Source organism: Brienomyrus brachyistius, chromosome 14 (assembly GCF_023856365.1).
Source record: "Brienomyrus brachyistius isolate T26 chromosome 14, BBRACH_0.4, whole genome shotgun sequence".
NCBI lineage: Eukaryota > Metazoa > Chordata > Actinopteri > Osteoglossiformes > Mormyridae > Brienomyrus > Brienomyrus brachyistius.
The window spans coordinates 1,849,219-1,865,387 of NC_064546.1; the positions used below are offsets into that span (position 1 = coordinate 1,849,219).

The window sequence follows — 16,169 nt, forward strand, 5'->3', positions numbered from 1 at the left end:
AGCTGGCCCCACTCTAGCCCCTGCAGATCTTCTGCTGTCCATTACTCCCGACCCCCCCCCCCCCCCCCCCCGCCCCCCGCTCTGTCAATACTCCAGCACAAGCAACTGAGCTGCTTGCAGTTAGTGTAGCGGTAGCATAACCTCATGTGATCTGTGTCCCGCTGTTGCCATCTAGTGGAGGGGAGGGTTTCAACAAGATCACAATTCATACAAGCTTGCTGAAGCTTACAGTTCTCTTGAGTATCACAGAATTGGCTGCCGTAGGTAGGATTTATGCTGTTAATGGGTGGGATTTACGCTGTTAATCGCTACGTCTTTTAATGAACTGAGATCCAAGTTTGTCTCCTGTGAGAATTCGGTTCAACCTGACGTTTATCGACGCCCCTCCATAATCCCACATACGGTGGGATTCAAAACCCTATAATCCTCATCCAGTGCCGAGCACTTGGAGCAGAGCCGAGACAAATGACAGTTAATCCTGAAAAATCATTAGGATATTTTTTACTTTGTTTTCCAATATCCCATTGAAAGGTTTTTGTAAGTGCAAAGAGCGCACATATAAAAACCAATCACCTCTTTTCATTAACCAGATTGGTCATTGGTAAGTGACTGCAGTGTGACTCCGCCCCCACAGCCTCCTCTCCTTCCATACACGTGTGGGACGCCATGAACAAGCAAACCCTGTCAGTGCTGCGCTGCTTCCACTCTCGAGGCGTCTGCTCTGTCAGCTTCAGTGCCACTGGGAAGCTGCTCCTGTCCGTGGGGCTTGATGTCGAGCACACTGTCACCATCTGGAAATGGCAGGAAGGTATTTGCATAACCCCACCCCTGCGATATAAGCCACACCCATTCAGTGTTTCTTTACTCGGGTCTTAAACAGCTTTAACCAATCAGGCAGAAGTATAGAATATGTACTTATTAAACCTTCTAATTCATATATATTTAGACAGCAACATTTGCTAGATATTCACATTCGTTTAACATTAAAAATAGATCCAGTCATAAAATATTAGCAAGAATAAATATTTTCCCTTGAAAATGAAAAATCGTCACCATATTAAAATCAGACTGAAATCTAAAATAAATTACTGGAATGCTCAGAGGCTAAAAGCACAATTAAACAATCCAGTTCTCTGATGCACAATTACTACTTATTATACTATGTACTTCATCAACAACACAAGAGGAATTCATTAACAGCCGGATAATAACCGAAGCCTTGCTCTAGACCATTGAAAGAAAGAGAGAAAACAATGCCTATTAATGACATTTGTACAAACCAAGTGATGAAATTATTGTGGAGGGATACCACCAAGTAATGATGTCAGTGTGCAGAGATACCACCGAGTAGTGATGTCAGTGTGCAGGGATACCACCAAGTAGTGATGTCAGTCTGTAGAGATACCACAAGTGATGATGTCAGTGTGCAGGGATACCACCAAGTGATGATGTTCATGTGCAGGGATACTACAGAGTGATGATATCAGTGTGCAGAGATACTATAGAGTGATGATATCAGTGTGGAGGGATACCATCCTGTGATGATATCAGTGTGGAGGGATACCACTGGGTGATGATATCAGTGTGAAGGGAAACCACCCTGTGATGATATCAGTGTGGAGGGATAGCATCGAGTGATGATGTTGGTGTGGAGGGATACCACTGGGTGACGATATCAGTATGGTGGGATACCACCGACTGATGGTGTTGATGTGGAGGGATACCACTGGGTGATGATATCAGTGTAGAGGGATACTAACTGAGTGGTGATGTCAGTGTGAAAGGTGCTTACAATGCTGCTGTTTCCCTTGTTCTCTGTGCTCCAGGTGCCAAAGTGGCCAGCCGGGCAGGACATACCCAGCGCATTTTCGTGGCCGAGTTCCGACCCGACTCGGATACACAGTTTGTGACGGTGGGTGTCAAGCACGTGCGCTTTTGGACTCTGGCCGGCTGTGCGCTGCTCAGCAAGAAGGGCGTCCTCAGCTCCTTAGAAGAGGCGCGCATGCAGACCATGCTCTCCGTGGCCTTTGGCGCTGTAAGTCCTGTACGGCCTCCCTCTCCACGCCCCCCCCCCACCACCCTCACAGTACAATCAGACCATTGTACATGCTGGAACCTCCCTGGCCTCTGTTAACCAGATGTTTCCAGCTGAGCTGAGCACTGTGAGCTGTAAATAATAACACAGCATAAAAATTTGTGAAGGACAGTGTCTCTGCAGGATGCCTTTAGCTGATGTGTCTTTGTGTCATTTATTTATTTATTTCAGTGCATATGTCACTCCCCAGTTTTAAGTACTAAATGTAGAATGACCATTTGTAACATGGATCATCCCTAGATTTTTTATTCAACCTTCCTTTAAATATGCAAGGTGACTGCAAAATTACGCAGCATTCATGGTGACTTAGCAATACTTCCACAAGTATAAATGTAATTAGGCTGAACTGAAATAGGGTAAACTAATTAACATAAACCTTTCATCTATAAGGCCGTGAAACAAGTTGCAAATTTCACACAATCTAATCTTGCCTTGAAGCAAATAAAGTGTCTCCTCCGGGAAGCGTGATCTGCCGGGTGACACCCCCACCACGCACCACCCCCACCTCCCAGAAGCTGTTCGTTCTGCACTGTTCTCCTGCTTTTTCTTAGGTCACTAGATTAGTGCAGGTTTGTTTTCTTTTCAGAATAACTTGACATTTACAGGTACCATAAGTGGGGATGTGTGTGTGTGGAGGGAACACATTCTAGTGCGAATCGTGGCCAAGGCCCACACAGGCCCCGTGTTCACCATGTACACCACGCTGCGGGACGGGCTCATCGTCACGGGTGGCAAGGAGAGGCCGTGAGTACACACCCCCGACCCAGCCCCTTAAACTGGCAGACCAACTATAATCCTCATTTTCTCTAGATTGCTAAGAGCATATCCCTTTTGGTTTTCTAAAATTACAGGATATGTAGCAACACTAATTGTGGTTTGTGGTGTGTGTGTGTGTGTTTGGTGCCTTCAGGTCAAAGGAGGGAGGTGCTCTGAAGCTGTGGGACCAGGAGCTGAAGCGCTGTCGGGCCTTCCGCCTGGAAACGGGCCAGATCATCGACTGTGTGCGCTCTGTGTGCAGGGGGAAGGTAAGCATGGGCTTATCTGGGCTTCAGCTACCTTAGGCTTCACCTCCCCTAGACAGCAGCCTGGACTTCAGCTGGGCCTCACTGCAGCCGCTCAGCATCACAGCTCTTTGATTAGCTTATGTGGGAACTTGCTTACCTCCACCGAATCAGTCTGGACTGTTACAAACATTACCGGAGAAGACTGGCACGGTTCTTTTTGCTGAGGATTGCTGGTCCTAGGCCAGGACCACGAAGGGTGCGTGCAGAATTGATTGCGAAATTCCTTTGGCATTTTGTGTGCAGATTCGGATGATTTGTTTGGGCATGAGGATGAGTAATGTGGCTGACACAGCTTTCATGGCTGCAGGGGAAGATCCTGGTGGGAACTCGCAACGCCGAGATTATCGAAGTCGGGGAGAAGAACGCCGCCTGCAACATCCTGGTGAACGGCCATATGGACGGGCCCGTCTGGGGCTTGGGAACGCACCCCACCCGCGACGTCTTCCTGTCGGCCGCCGAGGACGGCACCGTGCGCCTCTGGGACATCGCCGAAAAGGTCCCTGCTCTAATCAGTGTGCGAGTTTCAGCAGAAGCTGCTGTCCCAGGCTGAACCGTTGTAAATCAGCACTGGATTCACATGCTGATTCGTGTGAGGCTTGACCTGTGAGAAACTCATTCAACATGCAGACCATCATATAAAACAGGGAAGCGGCAAATGTCCTGACATTTGAATGAGAGTAAAGACCTGGGAAACCTCAGCTCTAGATAACAGTTACTTTAGCACAGCAGATGCCTCCAGAGGGGTGTTAGTTTCCATGCCTTGAAGATGAATTATAAACAGGCACATTTTTGCTTGATTAAATACCAGTATATCCCTGTCAATGACATGGTTGCAGTTAATGGATAAATTCATTCGTTTATTTGTGTGGGCTGGGAACTGCCTGCTCCCTCTTCACACGCAGCATATATTGTGTTTTATTAGTCACCTGAGAGGCAAGGCTGCCCCAGGAGTGCCACAGCGTGTGCAGGACGCCTCATTGTGTTTTCATGTCCTTTTGCGGAAGCAGAAGATGCTGAACAAGGTGAACCTGGGTCACCCGGCCTGCACCGTCTGCTACAGCCCTGAGGGGGACATGGTGGCCATCGGCATGAAGAACGGCGAGTTTATCATCCTGCTGGTCGCCTCGCTCAAGATCTGGGGCAAGAAGAGAGACCGGCGGTGCACCATCCAGGACATCAGGTCCGAACGCTCTCCACAGCTCCCCTAGTGCCTTGTTAGTAAAATGTCGGTAGCCCTTATTTGCATTCTGCAGGGGTCAAAGGTCACACACATGCTAATCATGGTGTTACAAGATGCATTTTCTTTGCTGTAATGTGACGGGTCACTGTGTTGACTAATGCTAAGTGTCGGTCTGCATGACCCCACTTTGTCCACCTGTCCCTTTGTAGGTTCAGCCCCAGCTCACGGTACCTAGCAGTGGGCTCCAATGAGAATGCGGTGGACTTTTATGACCTGACGCTGGGCCCAGCGCTCAACCGCATCACCAGCTGCAGGGACATTCCCAGTTTCATCTTACACATGGACTTCTCAGCGGACAACTGCTACATTCAGGTTAGGTGCTGAGGCATTGTAGGGGTAAGACAAGGCAAGAAAGCAGACAGGGAACATAGCACCGTTCAAAGACAATGCAAGTATTGTGACTGACTGTGGTCCCTATACCTTGAATAGCGGTCATCAGTGCAATTACATCGCCTTAATTCAGCAACTTTTGAGTCCGTACTGTAAACAAAATGAGAAGATGCCCTTGTAGCCATGTGCCGCCTGCCTTGTGCGAAGCCCCCAGACTGTAACCCGCTTTGCCTCCCTACAGTTGTCCACTGGTGTTTACAAACGGCTGGTATATGAGGTGCCTTCAGGAAAGCAGGTCACTGAGCAGACAGTCATTGACAGGATCACCTGGGCCACATGGACTAGGTAAGCAGGCTTACGAGGAGCCGCAAACGTGTCAGACACCCCTCCATCCATCCATCCATCCATCCATCTATCCATTCATCCATCCATCCAGCTGTGCTTCTTATCCAGCACAGGCGCTCAGTGAGCCCAGAGCCCAGAATGTCAGACACTATACGAATTAATGCCTTACTAATGTGATCGCTAACTGGGGCAAGATGTATATACATTTCACCTCTATTTGAGGAGGCTATTCTTCATAAATACAATGTAATGGAGTCTGTTTACTGTTTGAACTCGTGAGACGTGGTCCAGACCAAGTGGGAGTATTTGCCCAGCTGGCCTTCTGCAGAGGAGCCCTGGCCTGCATCTCAGGAGGAGAGAGCTGCAGTCGTTGTGAGCCCCAAGTGTTTGAAGCGATGAGCGGCCTCTTGCTGTTTGCCCAGTGTCCTAGGGGACGAGGTGCTGGGGATCTGGTCCCGCAATACCGATAAAGCGGACGTAACCTGTGCCTGTGTGTCCCACTCTGGCCTGAACATCGTCACAGGCGATGACTTTGGAATGGTAAAGCTGTTTGACTTTCCATGTCCAGAAAAGTTTGTAAGTATAATCCGTGTTTACGATATGCTGCTTGTGTTTCTGTGTGAATCGTGCACGTTACTCTACTGTAGTGCAACACAATATTTCATGAATATTTCTACTTAGGATAATATCAGATGATGCCTGCTGCTACTCATAGTATGTCTGAGTTTGATACAAATGATGGATTATATAGCAATGGATTATTTAGTAACTAAATCACATTTTAATGCAATGCCTGCTCCTACCTACTATCTAAAGATCATTGTGTTCTCTATATGGCAATTTTAGCATGACTTTCGCTTTACAAATATGTGACCCATCACCACGAAATGAGTCTTATGGGTGTATTTCTACCAGTGCGACTTAAAACTCATTTCGTGGTGATGGGTCACATATTTTATATGCAGTTTTTGTTTTTTAATAGTTGCTGTCAGTGTGAGAATAAAAATAACGTTTGTATGACTGTCAGTATATAAAACATTTGAACTGTCCTTTTAACCCAGTAACTTAATACTGTAGCCAGATTGTTTCCAGCATAATCCTTGCATGCCTTTCCCTACTGTTAGCTGATGAAATCTGGCACAGACCCCCCCCCCCCTATAAAAATGCATATTCTGCTCCTTTCCATCCTGACAGGTATTACTGGGTTGAGTTCTATGAGCAAACTGGCTCTTGTGTCTCTGTAGGCCAAACACAAGCGGTTTCTGGGCCACTCTGCCCACCTGACAAACGTCCGCTTTACGAGCGGTGACCACTATGTGATCAGCGCAGGCGGCGATGACAGAAGGTAAGACCTGTTACTCTGCCACCGTCACAGCTCTCCACAGCCTCTCGCTGGTCAGCGGCACAAATGGGGGTCACAGATGGTAGCTCTGGGCTCTAGTCCAACCACATAAAGGATTCAGAAATTAATCTGAATGTTAGCATTTGCATACATCCCCTCTGTCCTTGGGTGTGACATAATTAAAATGGAGGTGACTTAAGCATTGTTGTGACATTACATTAAGCATGGCAATATCTCTTGTCCCATCTGTCTCTTTCGTAGCCTGTTTGTCTGGAAGTGTATTCATATCCCCCACTAGGGGGCACCCTGGGGGCACTGCCACCATATTTTTGGGGGCCGCATGGAAAGTCCAGCATGGCTAAGGAATGCAAAGAACCCAAGAAGCGACGCCTGCATGTTAAAGAGACAGCAAACCAGGCAGCTAGCAGATCAGAAGGGGGCTGGAGCAAGTCAGCACGCGGTATGCTGTTTATCACACCGCCCCCGAATGTACTGTCCACCACAACCTCACTTCTGGGTAATCCATAGTGTAGTTCGCAAAGGTTTCAAATCACAGGAAGGATCACAGAACACTTGGATGCACCACAGAGATTCCATCGGCAACTTAAATGGTCTTTTCCACTCTTTGCGCTGTTTCGTAAAGTCCTGTTTTTGAGTGTGGTTTTTTAGAGGCACGAATGTGCCAGATGGTCCACGTCTGTATAAATAATGAAGAAAATGCCATTTTTGATGATATGCATAGAAAACATAATTAGCCTTAAACTCTACCTGTTGTGTGTACAGTTACAGCTGGTGTGAATCTTTGGCTTGAGGTTTACCTTCAGTATTTTTTGTTAACTTTGAGAGTTCAGAAGGGTTTTTTTTTTCTTTTTTTTCTTTTTTTTTTTTGTTGCTGTCGTTCAAATCAAATCTCCCGTGGCCTTCTTCCTGAATGTACCATCCGAGTTCTCTTCTGGATGTCAGCATGCCAAAGCAAACTATGCACTAGTATAAGCGACCCGGTCACTGTGGCGCCGCCGACGGTTCGTCGGCGTAGACGCGCGTTTGCCGGCGGAAGCCGAAACTCCACGAAGACGCGCGATCCTGCAGACCTGACATGCAGCAGTTAACCCTCGCCGATGTGCGTGCGGAGATGGCGCGCGTGTGTGTGGGCGCGCTCCGCGTACGCCTGCATGGCTTAACGACAGACAATCCCTCTCAAACCAAAAGCCCTGGAAAAGTCAAAGTAAACGGAAAAAAATGGAGGGCATTTTGAATGCACTGTTGCTTTTCTTCAGATTATTATTTTAAGTGTACTGCTAAAAGAGATTTTTCTAAGGTCATGTCCTCATTTTGAAATAATTGTACTGTAGCCATTTTTTTTTACCAAATTGTTTATTTCTCAATCACAACTCAGTTCAATAAGAATGTTTTGGGGAACAGACACATCAATCAAAAAAGTGCAAAAATATTTTCTTTCTTAGTATACATTTATTTTGTATATATGCTGAAATGTGTTTAGCGCATATATAAATTTTCCTGATATCAATGTAAATATCATTTGTAACATTCTTTTGTATTTTTTTGTGAAATGTTTCCTAAATTCAGATTTAATAAAAAAAAATTTTAAAGACAAATCATCTAATACTTTGATATGTTTTTATTGAGGGGACGAGGTGTTATGTTTAAGGCTTTTTTATGTAGTCGTTTAAATATTTCATGCGGCTGTTTGAACTGAATGAAGAATGAGACCAAAAAATGGTGCCTTCATAAAACATTCATTTGTGCCGTGGTGGTTTACTGCAGAAATGTCATACAGCACGTAACGTTATGGCACCACCATTGATGCTTCTGCCTGTCTGATGGCAGGTCAGCCATCGCAGCCGTTCAAGGGGGGAAACCTGAGACATTCAGCCTGCATGAAAAATGAAACGTTCAACACAAAACAATACTGGGCATTAGCTCTAATCTATTCTAGAGAAGGACTGCAGTTCCGGCTCCATCCAGACTGATGACTTCACCTCACACCACTATCTTCATGCTTTGCTCTGAGCTCACGCAATACTTCCTCCCTCTGAATGTCATTGGGAATAACCTGCATACTCGCAGTAATTAGAAATGAGATGCTTCGTGTACCTCACATACTCATACAGATTGTTAAACAAGGAGCGGTTTTGGTTAAAGTTACTTTTGGTATGTGTCAGTGCTGCAATTTCCCACATTCCAATGCAGCTTGATATTATTGCCCATAATTCTCCATTAGCGTCACAAATTAATGGTGGCCACTAATTGCAAAATGGAGGGTATTACATTACTTAACTACTCTCTTTTGATTGTTTTTCACTGGGGACATGGGGTCAGGATTTTTCTGCAGTACTTTAACCTTCAAAATCTATTGGTAACTCTTTATCTGTTTTTAGGGTAAAAAAGTGGCTTTTCCAATAAAAATGCTTGCTATAGTATGATAACGGGTAACCCTGCTTTACCATTGTTTGACAGCTGATTAGATTAAATGTACAAGGCTGAAATTCCTTACATACAGCTCATGGATCATGCTGTAAATTCAATAATGCAAAAACGGTGCAATGACTTGAAAAAGGATTATGATACAATTATGGAAGCGATGAAAAGCCAGAAAATGTTAAATATTAGTTCTTTGGAGAAATACAACACAGGTTTTCTTTAAATATTTATTTCACTTTCAGAAAAAAAAATACAACATATTTACATATATTCTGACAAGCGGTACATGCAAACTCTGAATATTTAACATTGATCTATCCAAACTTCAAAACATTTCCGAATATAACTAATGAAATGATGTCCCTTTTTCTGTCATAAAGTGAAGATAGGCCTACTATCAGTAAAAAAAACACACAAATTCCAAAACTTTGAAATACAGTGTATTTATATGTTTAATTAAAAACAATCTACTCAAAATAGATTCAAGTAAAATGTCTGTTCAACTTCCCATCTTGCAGCAACTTTGCTTTTGCATTATAATACTAAAATAGTTACCAGCGCTAAAGGTAATAACACCGACATCCCCTGCATCTAAATCGACTGGCAAAAAAAGCCAATCTGTTAGAACACAGTGGCCCTCTACTGATTACATCATTACTTGAGTTCTTGGGCAGCAAGTGATTTTAATCATAATCTTTAGTGCAACTGAAGCAGTAGATTGGCTCTGTAAGTATTTATACTATTACATAATAGGCCTTTTATATATTGTTCTACCAAAAGCCACACGTTGGGGATCTCTGCTAATCTTCTGCTGGCAGACCTCACAGCTTAACTGAGAAAGAGCTCCCACAGGAACAGCCATGCTCTGCCTGCGGGTTGCGGAGAACCTGGAAGGAGGAGCGTATCAGCTCTTCGCTATAGTCCACCATGGAGCCCTTAACAAACTCCAGGCTCTGCTCATCCACTATGATGCCCACACCACCCTGCTCAAACAGCCTACAGAAGGGAAAAGGGGAGAATGAGGGGTGGGAGTGAGTATCAATGATGTGTGCTGAATTACTGTCTCACCATTCACTGGAATTCATAGTAAATCACTGGAAATGATCACTGAAGCCTAGCTGTGTTCATGGTGAGTGGTAAGGTGGTCAAACAGGAAGGAACAGATGACAAATGTACCTGTCCTCTTCATTCCTTGCGCTGTCAACGGAGAACTTATACTGGAAGCCAGAGCACCCTCCCCCCTCTACCCTAATTCTCAGATACTCCCCCTTGTCCATGATTTCTTGCAGTCTCTGAAACACAAGGATCAATACAAGTATTTATATTTCAAATTTGTTACATTTCGTTAATCTGCAAATCATTTGGCATAATGTGAGTCTGTTGGTTATCAACAAAGGATAAACCTGTATGTTTGCTAGGATTAGGCCTCTGGAGCTTACAAAATGGAAAAAAAAAAAACAAAATGAAATGTTAAAAGATCCTTAGAATTTAAAAACAAAATCAGTGAATACTGCAATTACTTTCAAATAAAACACAGAAATGTGTTCAGTGACTTTTAGCCTAACTGTTTCAGTATAACTTTATGAAATGCACTGTGTGATTTCCTCCACCTTCACACAAGATTCACTGAGTAAGACTTTATATTCAGTCTGCTTGGGGTCGCTCGGCTTCTCCTGTGTTGAAGAGCTGCTCCAGCGGCGGTTCTCATCAGAAACAAAATATGGGTTAACCGGTGGTGCTCGGAAGAGGACAGGATGTCTAGCACTGTGAAACGTCCGAGAAGACGTCCTGGAGAGATGAAAACAAAAGACGTTGATTAAAACATGCAACAGATTCAGTTATTTTTGCTACATCAGTTAAACAGCTAACTCATTTCATCTTGCACGACAAAATATTAAGGTACTCCCAAGATTGCTCGAATTGTTGCAAATAACCTTTTACGAAATAAATTTGAAGATGGGATTTACAGAATTAGCCTGCACTCCGACGGAGCCAAGAACATATTACTTTACTCGTCTCTTATGTGTTTAACTTCAGCAAGTTATATAAAGAAGCTTCCTATTCGCTAACCATTGATCTGGTATCGGTTTTGCATGGCTTTCCTCTTAATCGTCCCAAACGATTAAATATGTCATAACGAATAACTGTAAAATGAATTCAAAATACGTTGATAGCATCTTTGCTACCCAACGCGTTCGTCATCATTTTCCTTTACGACAACAAGAAAATTAAGTTTATCGGGTTGGTATGGAGTGTCTTCATTACGTTATTCATCCACCCTTTATAAACCCTGATTTATTTACCGTCCAAGACTCCGGGCTGCAACTCTTACTACATTGAACATAGTTCCACAAATTAATGACATCCTCCATAACCTTCGAAGCCTGATTTGGACATACGAGAAACGCGATTGGCTAGCTCTCCTGTCGCTGAAGTTAGACGTCATGAAAGCGATGTTCGCGAGGATCCAGGAAGTCTAACTGTTATTACACGATTGGTTCGTTGGCTGGATGACGGAGGGCTCAATGATGTTAACGCTGGCCAGCGCAAACCCCTGACAAGGAAACAGTACGGCGATTGGGTAGGAGTGAAGTGGAGTTGAAGTCTCAGGATTGGCAGGTTAGTACTAACAAATAGCTTTAAAAGTGTAAATGAGCGTTCAAGGGGGTTCTTAGTAGTGGTTTTAGGTTTCTTATTGTTGGTTTTTTTACATTTTGACATTTTCTAATGGTGCGTGTTTTGTAATACACTCATATGGTACGAAGGGGGGAAAAGTGAAGTTAGTCATTGATCATGTGACTGGGTTATCTGCTGAGTCTCGCCTGGTCAGGTGATATCGCATTTTGTTTTCTGCTGTTCCGTATGCCTGAAGCAGTGTTTCATAAAGTGAATGTAATATTTCTTTCAGCGTGTGCATAAGCAATGGAATTTCGTGCTTTGTTGATCTGTTTCTCATTCTTCGCTGTTACTTGTGCCGAGCCTGTGAAGTTCATTGATTGTGGTACGTATCCACATTTTCTCTTCTTCATTATGATGAAATCACAGATCGAGATTTTCTTTCATTTCAGCAGCTTTCATTTTAATTTATGTTGCTGTTTCCTGTACTTGTGGTGTGTAATTCATTAACAATAAGGCTCTTGTTTTGGCTGCTGAGATACAATTGGCACGCTCAGTTGTTTATAAAGGAGTAAAAAGTGTTTCATCTTTTTCAGGCACGAATGTCACTTCTGCCAGTCTCCCGTTAGCATTACTTTTGAAACTTTTTTTTTTCTTCTTAACAAATGTACGGAAAAAAATGAAGTTGTAATGCCACTTAAATACCAATACTTTTCCGTTTAGGTTCTGTGGTAGGGAAGGTGGCTGAGGTTGATATAACCCCATGCCCAAACCAGCCTTGTGAGCTTCGCAAAGGACAGTCATATTCTGTCAATGTGACCTTCAGTAGTGGTAAGTCATTGCATGCCTTCTGCATGACTATAATTAAAACTGATAACCAGCTGCAATGCTCCAGTTGCCTGAATTTTGTCCCTTTAATCCACTACAGATGTTGCGAGCCAGACAAGCAAAGCAGTGGTCCATGGGATAGTAGCTGGTGTTCCAATCCCCTTCCCCATACCCATTGAAGATGGATGCAAGTCTGGAATTGTCTGTCCTATTCAGAAGGAGACGAGTTACAACTACGTTAATGAGCTCCCAGTCAAACCCGAATACCCTTCAGTGAGTATTATTGAAATGTAATGGTTCCTCTTCTGTTCCAGGAGAACAGAAGAATGGTTCCTCTTCTGTTCTGTATTGTATTCCTTTGTAACTGATGTTAATATTTACCTTTAACTACTATTTGATTGCCTCATAGTGGCTTTTACTTCAATCTTGAGTAATGTGACCTTTTTTCCTTTCCTCCCATCCCAATTATGTCAAGATTAAACTGGTTGTGGAGTGGGAGCTGAGAGATGATTCCAGCAAGGATCTGTTTTGTATTAAATTCCCAGTTCAGATAACAAGCTAAGAACAATTTCTACTGGATGGAAGCAACCTGAAGATCAAGCGCTTAATATTTTATTTCTGCTTGAGAATGATTTTAATGAAATTTTTTTAACTTGCTAGGGATCAGTAATGGAACTGGGCCTTGTACATAATGTAGAAATGGCCAATTTGTACTTTGGGCCAGTTCTGCATTCCGGTTTTATATCAAATGCTCACCTTGCATTGTTTTGTAATTTTGAAATGAGTTTTTTTTTTTTTTTTAATGCATATCTAATAAAGATTTCTTTAAAAACATTATGTGTTTAATGCAGTTGTGTTTTCTACAGAATAGTGTTTTCTGGGGAAACTTGACAAAACCTTGGCAAATGCATTCATCAGTTGCAGAAATGTCTTTTATTTAAAATAGTTTGACATGAAAAGTCTTGAACTGACATTCTGTTTAGTAAAAGCAGAAGCATATCATGAAAGAGAAATTAATCGCTGGCTAAGCTTCTCACACCTGTGTCCTGTTTATAAAGGATGGAAGTTTAGTTCTAAAAATGTCCTTTTTGAAAAGACGTATCGTAGCTCAGCAGCAAATTTCAAGAGCAAAATCACTCACTTTACAGTGAACTTAACATGACCGTGGCTGGACAGCAAAAATCGGTGTAGCAGTAATGCATGTGGTGCTACGAGTGACAATTGTAGAAAACAAAGGTACAGAATGATTATCAAATATACAAATGTTTAACTCTTTGTGCCGTTTGAGGATAGTAGTTTAAAGTATTCAGCTTCAAAGCAGTTGCACAGCAAATTGATACAAATGTAAGTTGGCGGGAAAAACAACAGAACTGCTGAGGAGAGCTTTACCACAAAGGCTGTCTTTAAGAGGATCCTTTCCTCCGCTAGAAGAACGGTCTAAAAATGAAAATACATCAATGCATCACAAAGCATATAGCAACAAGTGGTTTTGTCTTCTCGTGTGTGCTTTGTCCACTGAGAGCTTTTATGCAACAGGCAATTTGCCTGATGCATTATTTTAACTGTTCACAAATAATGCAACAAAATGTTTGGCAAAAACAGAAGGTAGCACTAAAATACAAGTGGATCACAACTGCCAATTATTCTCAATATCTAGAATTTGAAGCACAACTAGCATTTAGAACTAAAATGACAAAATAAATATTAGAAATGTACATTTTTTCCCCCAAGCCTTTTCCATTCAGGTCACCAGGTGAAGACACATTGCACTCTCCAATGGTTTTTGTACAATAAAAAAAAATCTAAGGAATATTTAGATGGAAACAACTAAAACATGTTAGCGAAGGGCTAGGACTTGCTACACAGTTGTGATGCATATTTAAGGCAATTGTAAAACTATACAAAGTTATACTTGGAAAACAATCAAAATAATTGGGTAACACTCCCAATAGCCCATCTCTTTGGTCAGTTTATGCAGAAAAACCTCACCAAGAAAAAAAGTTTTCCAAGTTAACTTAACTATCAGCTGATGCAGACCAATGCCAAGCACTTAGACAGAGGGCACAATATTTTTTGACCATTTAAAAAAAGTTTTTTTAGTGCAATCTATGATCTGTAGACAATAACGAGCATCGAGGGTTGTTGTTTGGGGAATTTGTTCCTATATTAGATGTAAGATTTCTTGAAGCCTTTAAAGATGCGCAACGAACAGCATAGCCTCGTCATGCTTTGAATATCAGGGCCATTTGTATGGCATTTAAAGTTGACAACTGCATATCGGGAGTTGCCAATAATACAGGACACATGCACAAGAAGAATGTGTGTATATGATGTTATTCTTGAATTCAGGCTTCCAGGTTAACAGACAGGTCCCTGCACCAACAACAACCCTCGTTTCATTTATTGGTCTTTGTGCGACAAGTGCACTATTGTCCGTTTTGTTTCAGCCTTTCCAGCCTCTGCAGCAGAGCATTTCCGAAAGCCTCCCTATAACCGGGGCTCAGGGAGTCCAGCAGCGAATAAACAGTTTCATGATACTGGGAGCTCAAATTCTCATTCACCTGGTCAAACTGGTAGCCAACTACCTGCAACGACAGAAAGTACAGATTAGATTTAGTTGACGATCTGATACAGAGAAACTTTAAAACGACGCGTCAATTCTGTTCCCTACCCGGAGTCCCGCCTCGGAGAGCTCAAGGCAGTAACGATTCCCTTCTCTCGTCTTCACGTTTATGTATGCCACATCCAATGTATTATTCAGCATCTGGGAGACATACATTTCTGCCACGGCAAACAGGACATCGTTGACCACCGCTTCGGCCTCCAGCCTCATGTCTTTCACGTCTCCAACACAGTCCTCAATCGAGTCTATTGTTGGATCGCCCTGGTTACAGTCTACTTCCATTCTCTAAAACAGCAGACGAAATTAAGAACAGTTTTCGAAACGGTTTCTAATGTGACAGACATCATCATCACCAGATGATCACTAATGCTGTAGTGCCTCGCCTCCTATATACTGCGCATTGGGAGCACAGAGAATCTAACTGGCGTTACAGCGAAGTAAAGTATGGCAATGAAGCCATCAACGACATAACACACACATCAATAAGGATTGAACCGTTATGCGAAACCAAATTATTAACCAGTTACATGTTAATGTACGAGGCAGGAAGCAGGCGATGCCACCCACTGCTCATTGCTTATAAAGGTTTTATCAAAATAACCTCGCACCAGGCCTGTTAAATGTAGAGATAATTACGTATATGTTCACTGCGTTATGATAACGGCAAACAACACAACAAAAATCAGATGTTTCTGTTTCTGCTACTCACCTCCTCCGCAGATAAATCAACACCACACATCCGGCTCATGCCGGGGAATAATGTCATTCCAGCGCGACAGGTTTCTCGCCTCCTGACGTAGTCTGAAATACTCTGATGCACGGATCTAGAAGTAATTAATATTCACTTGTCTCAGTACTACGCGAATAGTTAAAAACGGGTCTCTAGTCAGTAGATAGATCACTGACTACATGCATCGACTGAAACATTAAAACGTTCTTGTACTTCCAATTCACGTATCCTATATTATTACATTGCTTCTTGCATCATTACGCAGTTTATTATAGTTCCTCTAGCTCAGAGAAAGAGTCTATTAACAAAATGATTACGATATTATGGAGATACTGTGAGTTGTGTATCAATACCTCAGAAAACCATGCAGACATATGTAAAAGCAGGGCTGTACATCATGAATGCTATATTGTGCCACTAAATATGTAACACAGATAAAGTTCGATATGACCGAACAAAATATTCCTCATCAAATGGCGACGAAACAGATGCGTAGAACAGAAATTTTCGAGCA

General features: G+C 42.8%; 4 protein-coding genes across 6 annotated transcripts in view; 2 read left to right on the forward strand and 2 right to left on the reverse strand.

Annotated features, from left to right (window-relative positions):
• eml5 (EMAP like 5) overlaps positions 1-8,035 on the forward strand; it is a 53,138-nt gene extending 45,103 nt beyond the window's left edge. Inside the window, exons 34-44 of the mRNA XM_048974703.1 lie at positions 635-808; positions 1,827-2,035; positions 2,682-2,839; positions 3,006-3,120; positions 3,467-3,655; positions 4,167-4,339; positions 4,549-4,711; positions 4,971-5,074; positions 5,497-5,650; positions 6,319-6,419; positions 6,678-8,035. Of these exons, the coding sequence (XP_048830660.1) occupies positions 635-808; positions 1,827-2,035; positions 2,682-2,839; positions 3,006-3,120; positions 3,467-3,655; positions 4,167-4,339; positions 4,549-4,711; positions 4,971-5,074; positions 5,497-5,650; positions 6,319-6,419; positions 6,678-6,714 (1,577 nt within the window). The 3' untranslated portion in view covers positions 6,715-8,035. The remainder of the gene's footprint in view (positions 1-634; positions 809-1,826; positions 2,036-2,681; positions 2,840-3,005; positions 3,121-3,466; positions 3,656-4,166; positions 4,340-4,548; positions 4,712-4,970; positions 5,075-5,496; positions 5,651-6,318; positions 6,420-6,677) is intronic.
• A 1,036-nt stretch (positions 8,036-9,071) lies between these two features.
• Positions 9,072-11,318, reverse strand: isca2 (iron-sulfur cluster assembly 2). Its single transcript, XM_048975114.1, has 4 exons — positions 11,162-11,318; positions 10,469-10,646; positions 10,035-10,150; positions 9,072-9,854 (listed from the first exon to the last, which is right to left on the reverse strand). The coding sequence occupies exons 1-4, from the start codon at positions 11,302-11,304 to the stop codon at positions 9,680-9,682; spliced, it is 612 nt and encodes a 203-aa protein (XP_048831071.1). The 5' UTR covers positions 11,305-11,318; the 3' UTR covers positions 9,072-9,679.
• A 23-nt stretch (positions 11,319-11,341) lies between these two features.
• On the forward strand, positions 11,342-13,137 carry LOC125707782 (NPC intracellular cholesterol transporter 2-like). Its single transcript, XM_048975118.1, has 5 exons — positions 11,342-11,477; positions 11,767-11,859; positions 12,198-12,305; positions 12,403-12,575; positions 12,778-13,137. The coding sequence occupies exons 2-5, from the start codon at positions 11,781-11,783 to the stop codon at positions 12,862-12,864; spliced, it is 447 nt and encodes a 148-aa protein (XP_048831075.1). The 5' UTR covers positions 11,342-11,477; positions 11,767-11,780; the 3' UTR covers positions 12,865-13,137.
• A 79-nt stretch (positions 13,138-13,216) lies between these two features.
• Positions 13,217-16,149, reverse strand: LOC125707780 (gsk3b interacting protein). 3 transcript variants are annotated; one of them, XM_048975116.1, is made up of 5 exons: positions 16,009-16,149; positions 15,635-15,749; positions 14,974-15,210; positions 14,864-14,887; positions 13,217-13,739 (listed from the first exon to the last, which is right to left on the reverse strand). In XM_048975116.1, exons 2-5 carry the CDS (start codon positions 15,689-15,691, stop codon positions 13,569-13,571), a joined length of 489 nt encoding a protein of 162 aa, XP_048831073.1. In that variant the 5' UTR covers positions 15,692-15,749; positions 16,009-16,149; the 3' UTR covers positions 13,217-13,568. The 3 variants fall into 3 exon arrangements, with proteins under 3 accessions (XP_048831073.1, XP_048831072.1, XP_048831074.1); XM_048975115.1 differs by having other exon boundaries at positions 15,635-16,139; XM_048975117.1 differs by having other exon boundaries at positions 13,217-14,887; positions 15,635-16,133.
• Between the last annotated feature and the right edge of the window lie 20 nt (positions 16,150-16,169).

Coding starts and splice junctions, on each gene's coding strand:
- LOC125707782 (XM_048975118.1), top strand. CDS start 11,781: ATGGAATTTCGTGCTTTGTTGATCTGTTTCTCATTCTTCGCTGTTACT. Junction 12,306..12,402: donor CAATGTGACCTTCAGTAGTG/GTAAGTCATTGC, acceptor AATCCACTACAG/ATGTTGCGAGCCAGACAAGC. Junction 12,576..12,777: donor TCAAACCCGAATACCCTTCA/GTGAGTATTATT, acceptor AATTATGTCAAG/ATTAAACTGGTTGTGGAGTG.
- isca2 (XM_048975114.1), bottom strand. CDS start 11,304: ATGACGTCTAACTTCAGCGACAGGAGAGCTAGCCAATCGCGTTTCTCG. Junction 10,647..11,161: donor GCAGCCCGGAGTCTTGGACG/GTAAATAAATCA, acceptor TCATCTCTCCAG/GACGTCTTCTCGGACGTTTC. Junction 9,855..10,034: donor GCAAGGAATGAAGAGGACAG/GTACATTTGTCA, acceptor TCCCTTCTGTAG/GCTGTTTGAGCAGGGTGGTG.
- LOC125707780 (XM_048975116.1), bottom strand. CDS start 15,691: ATGACATTATTCCCCGGCATGAGCCGGATGTGTGGTGTTGATTTATCT. Junction 15,211..15,634: donor TTGATTTATCTGCGGAGGAG/GTGAGTAGCAGA, acceptor CTGCTGTTTTAG/AGAATGGAAGTAGACTGTAA. Junction 13,740..14,863: donor TTGGCTACCAGTTTGACCAG/GTGAATGAGAAT, acceptor TTTCATTTTTAG/ACCGTTCTTCTAGCGGAGGA.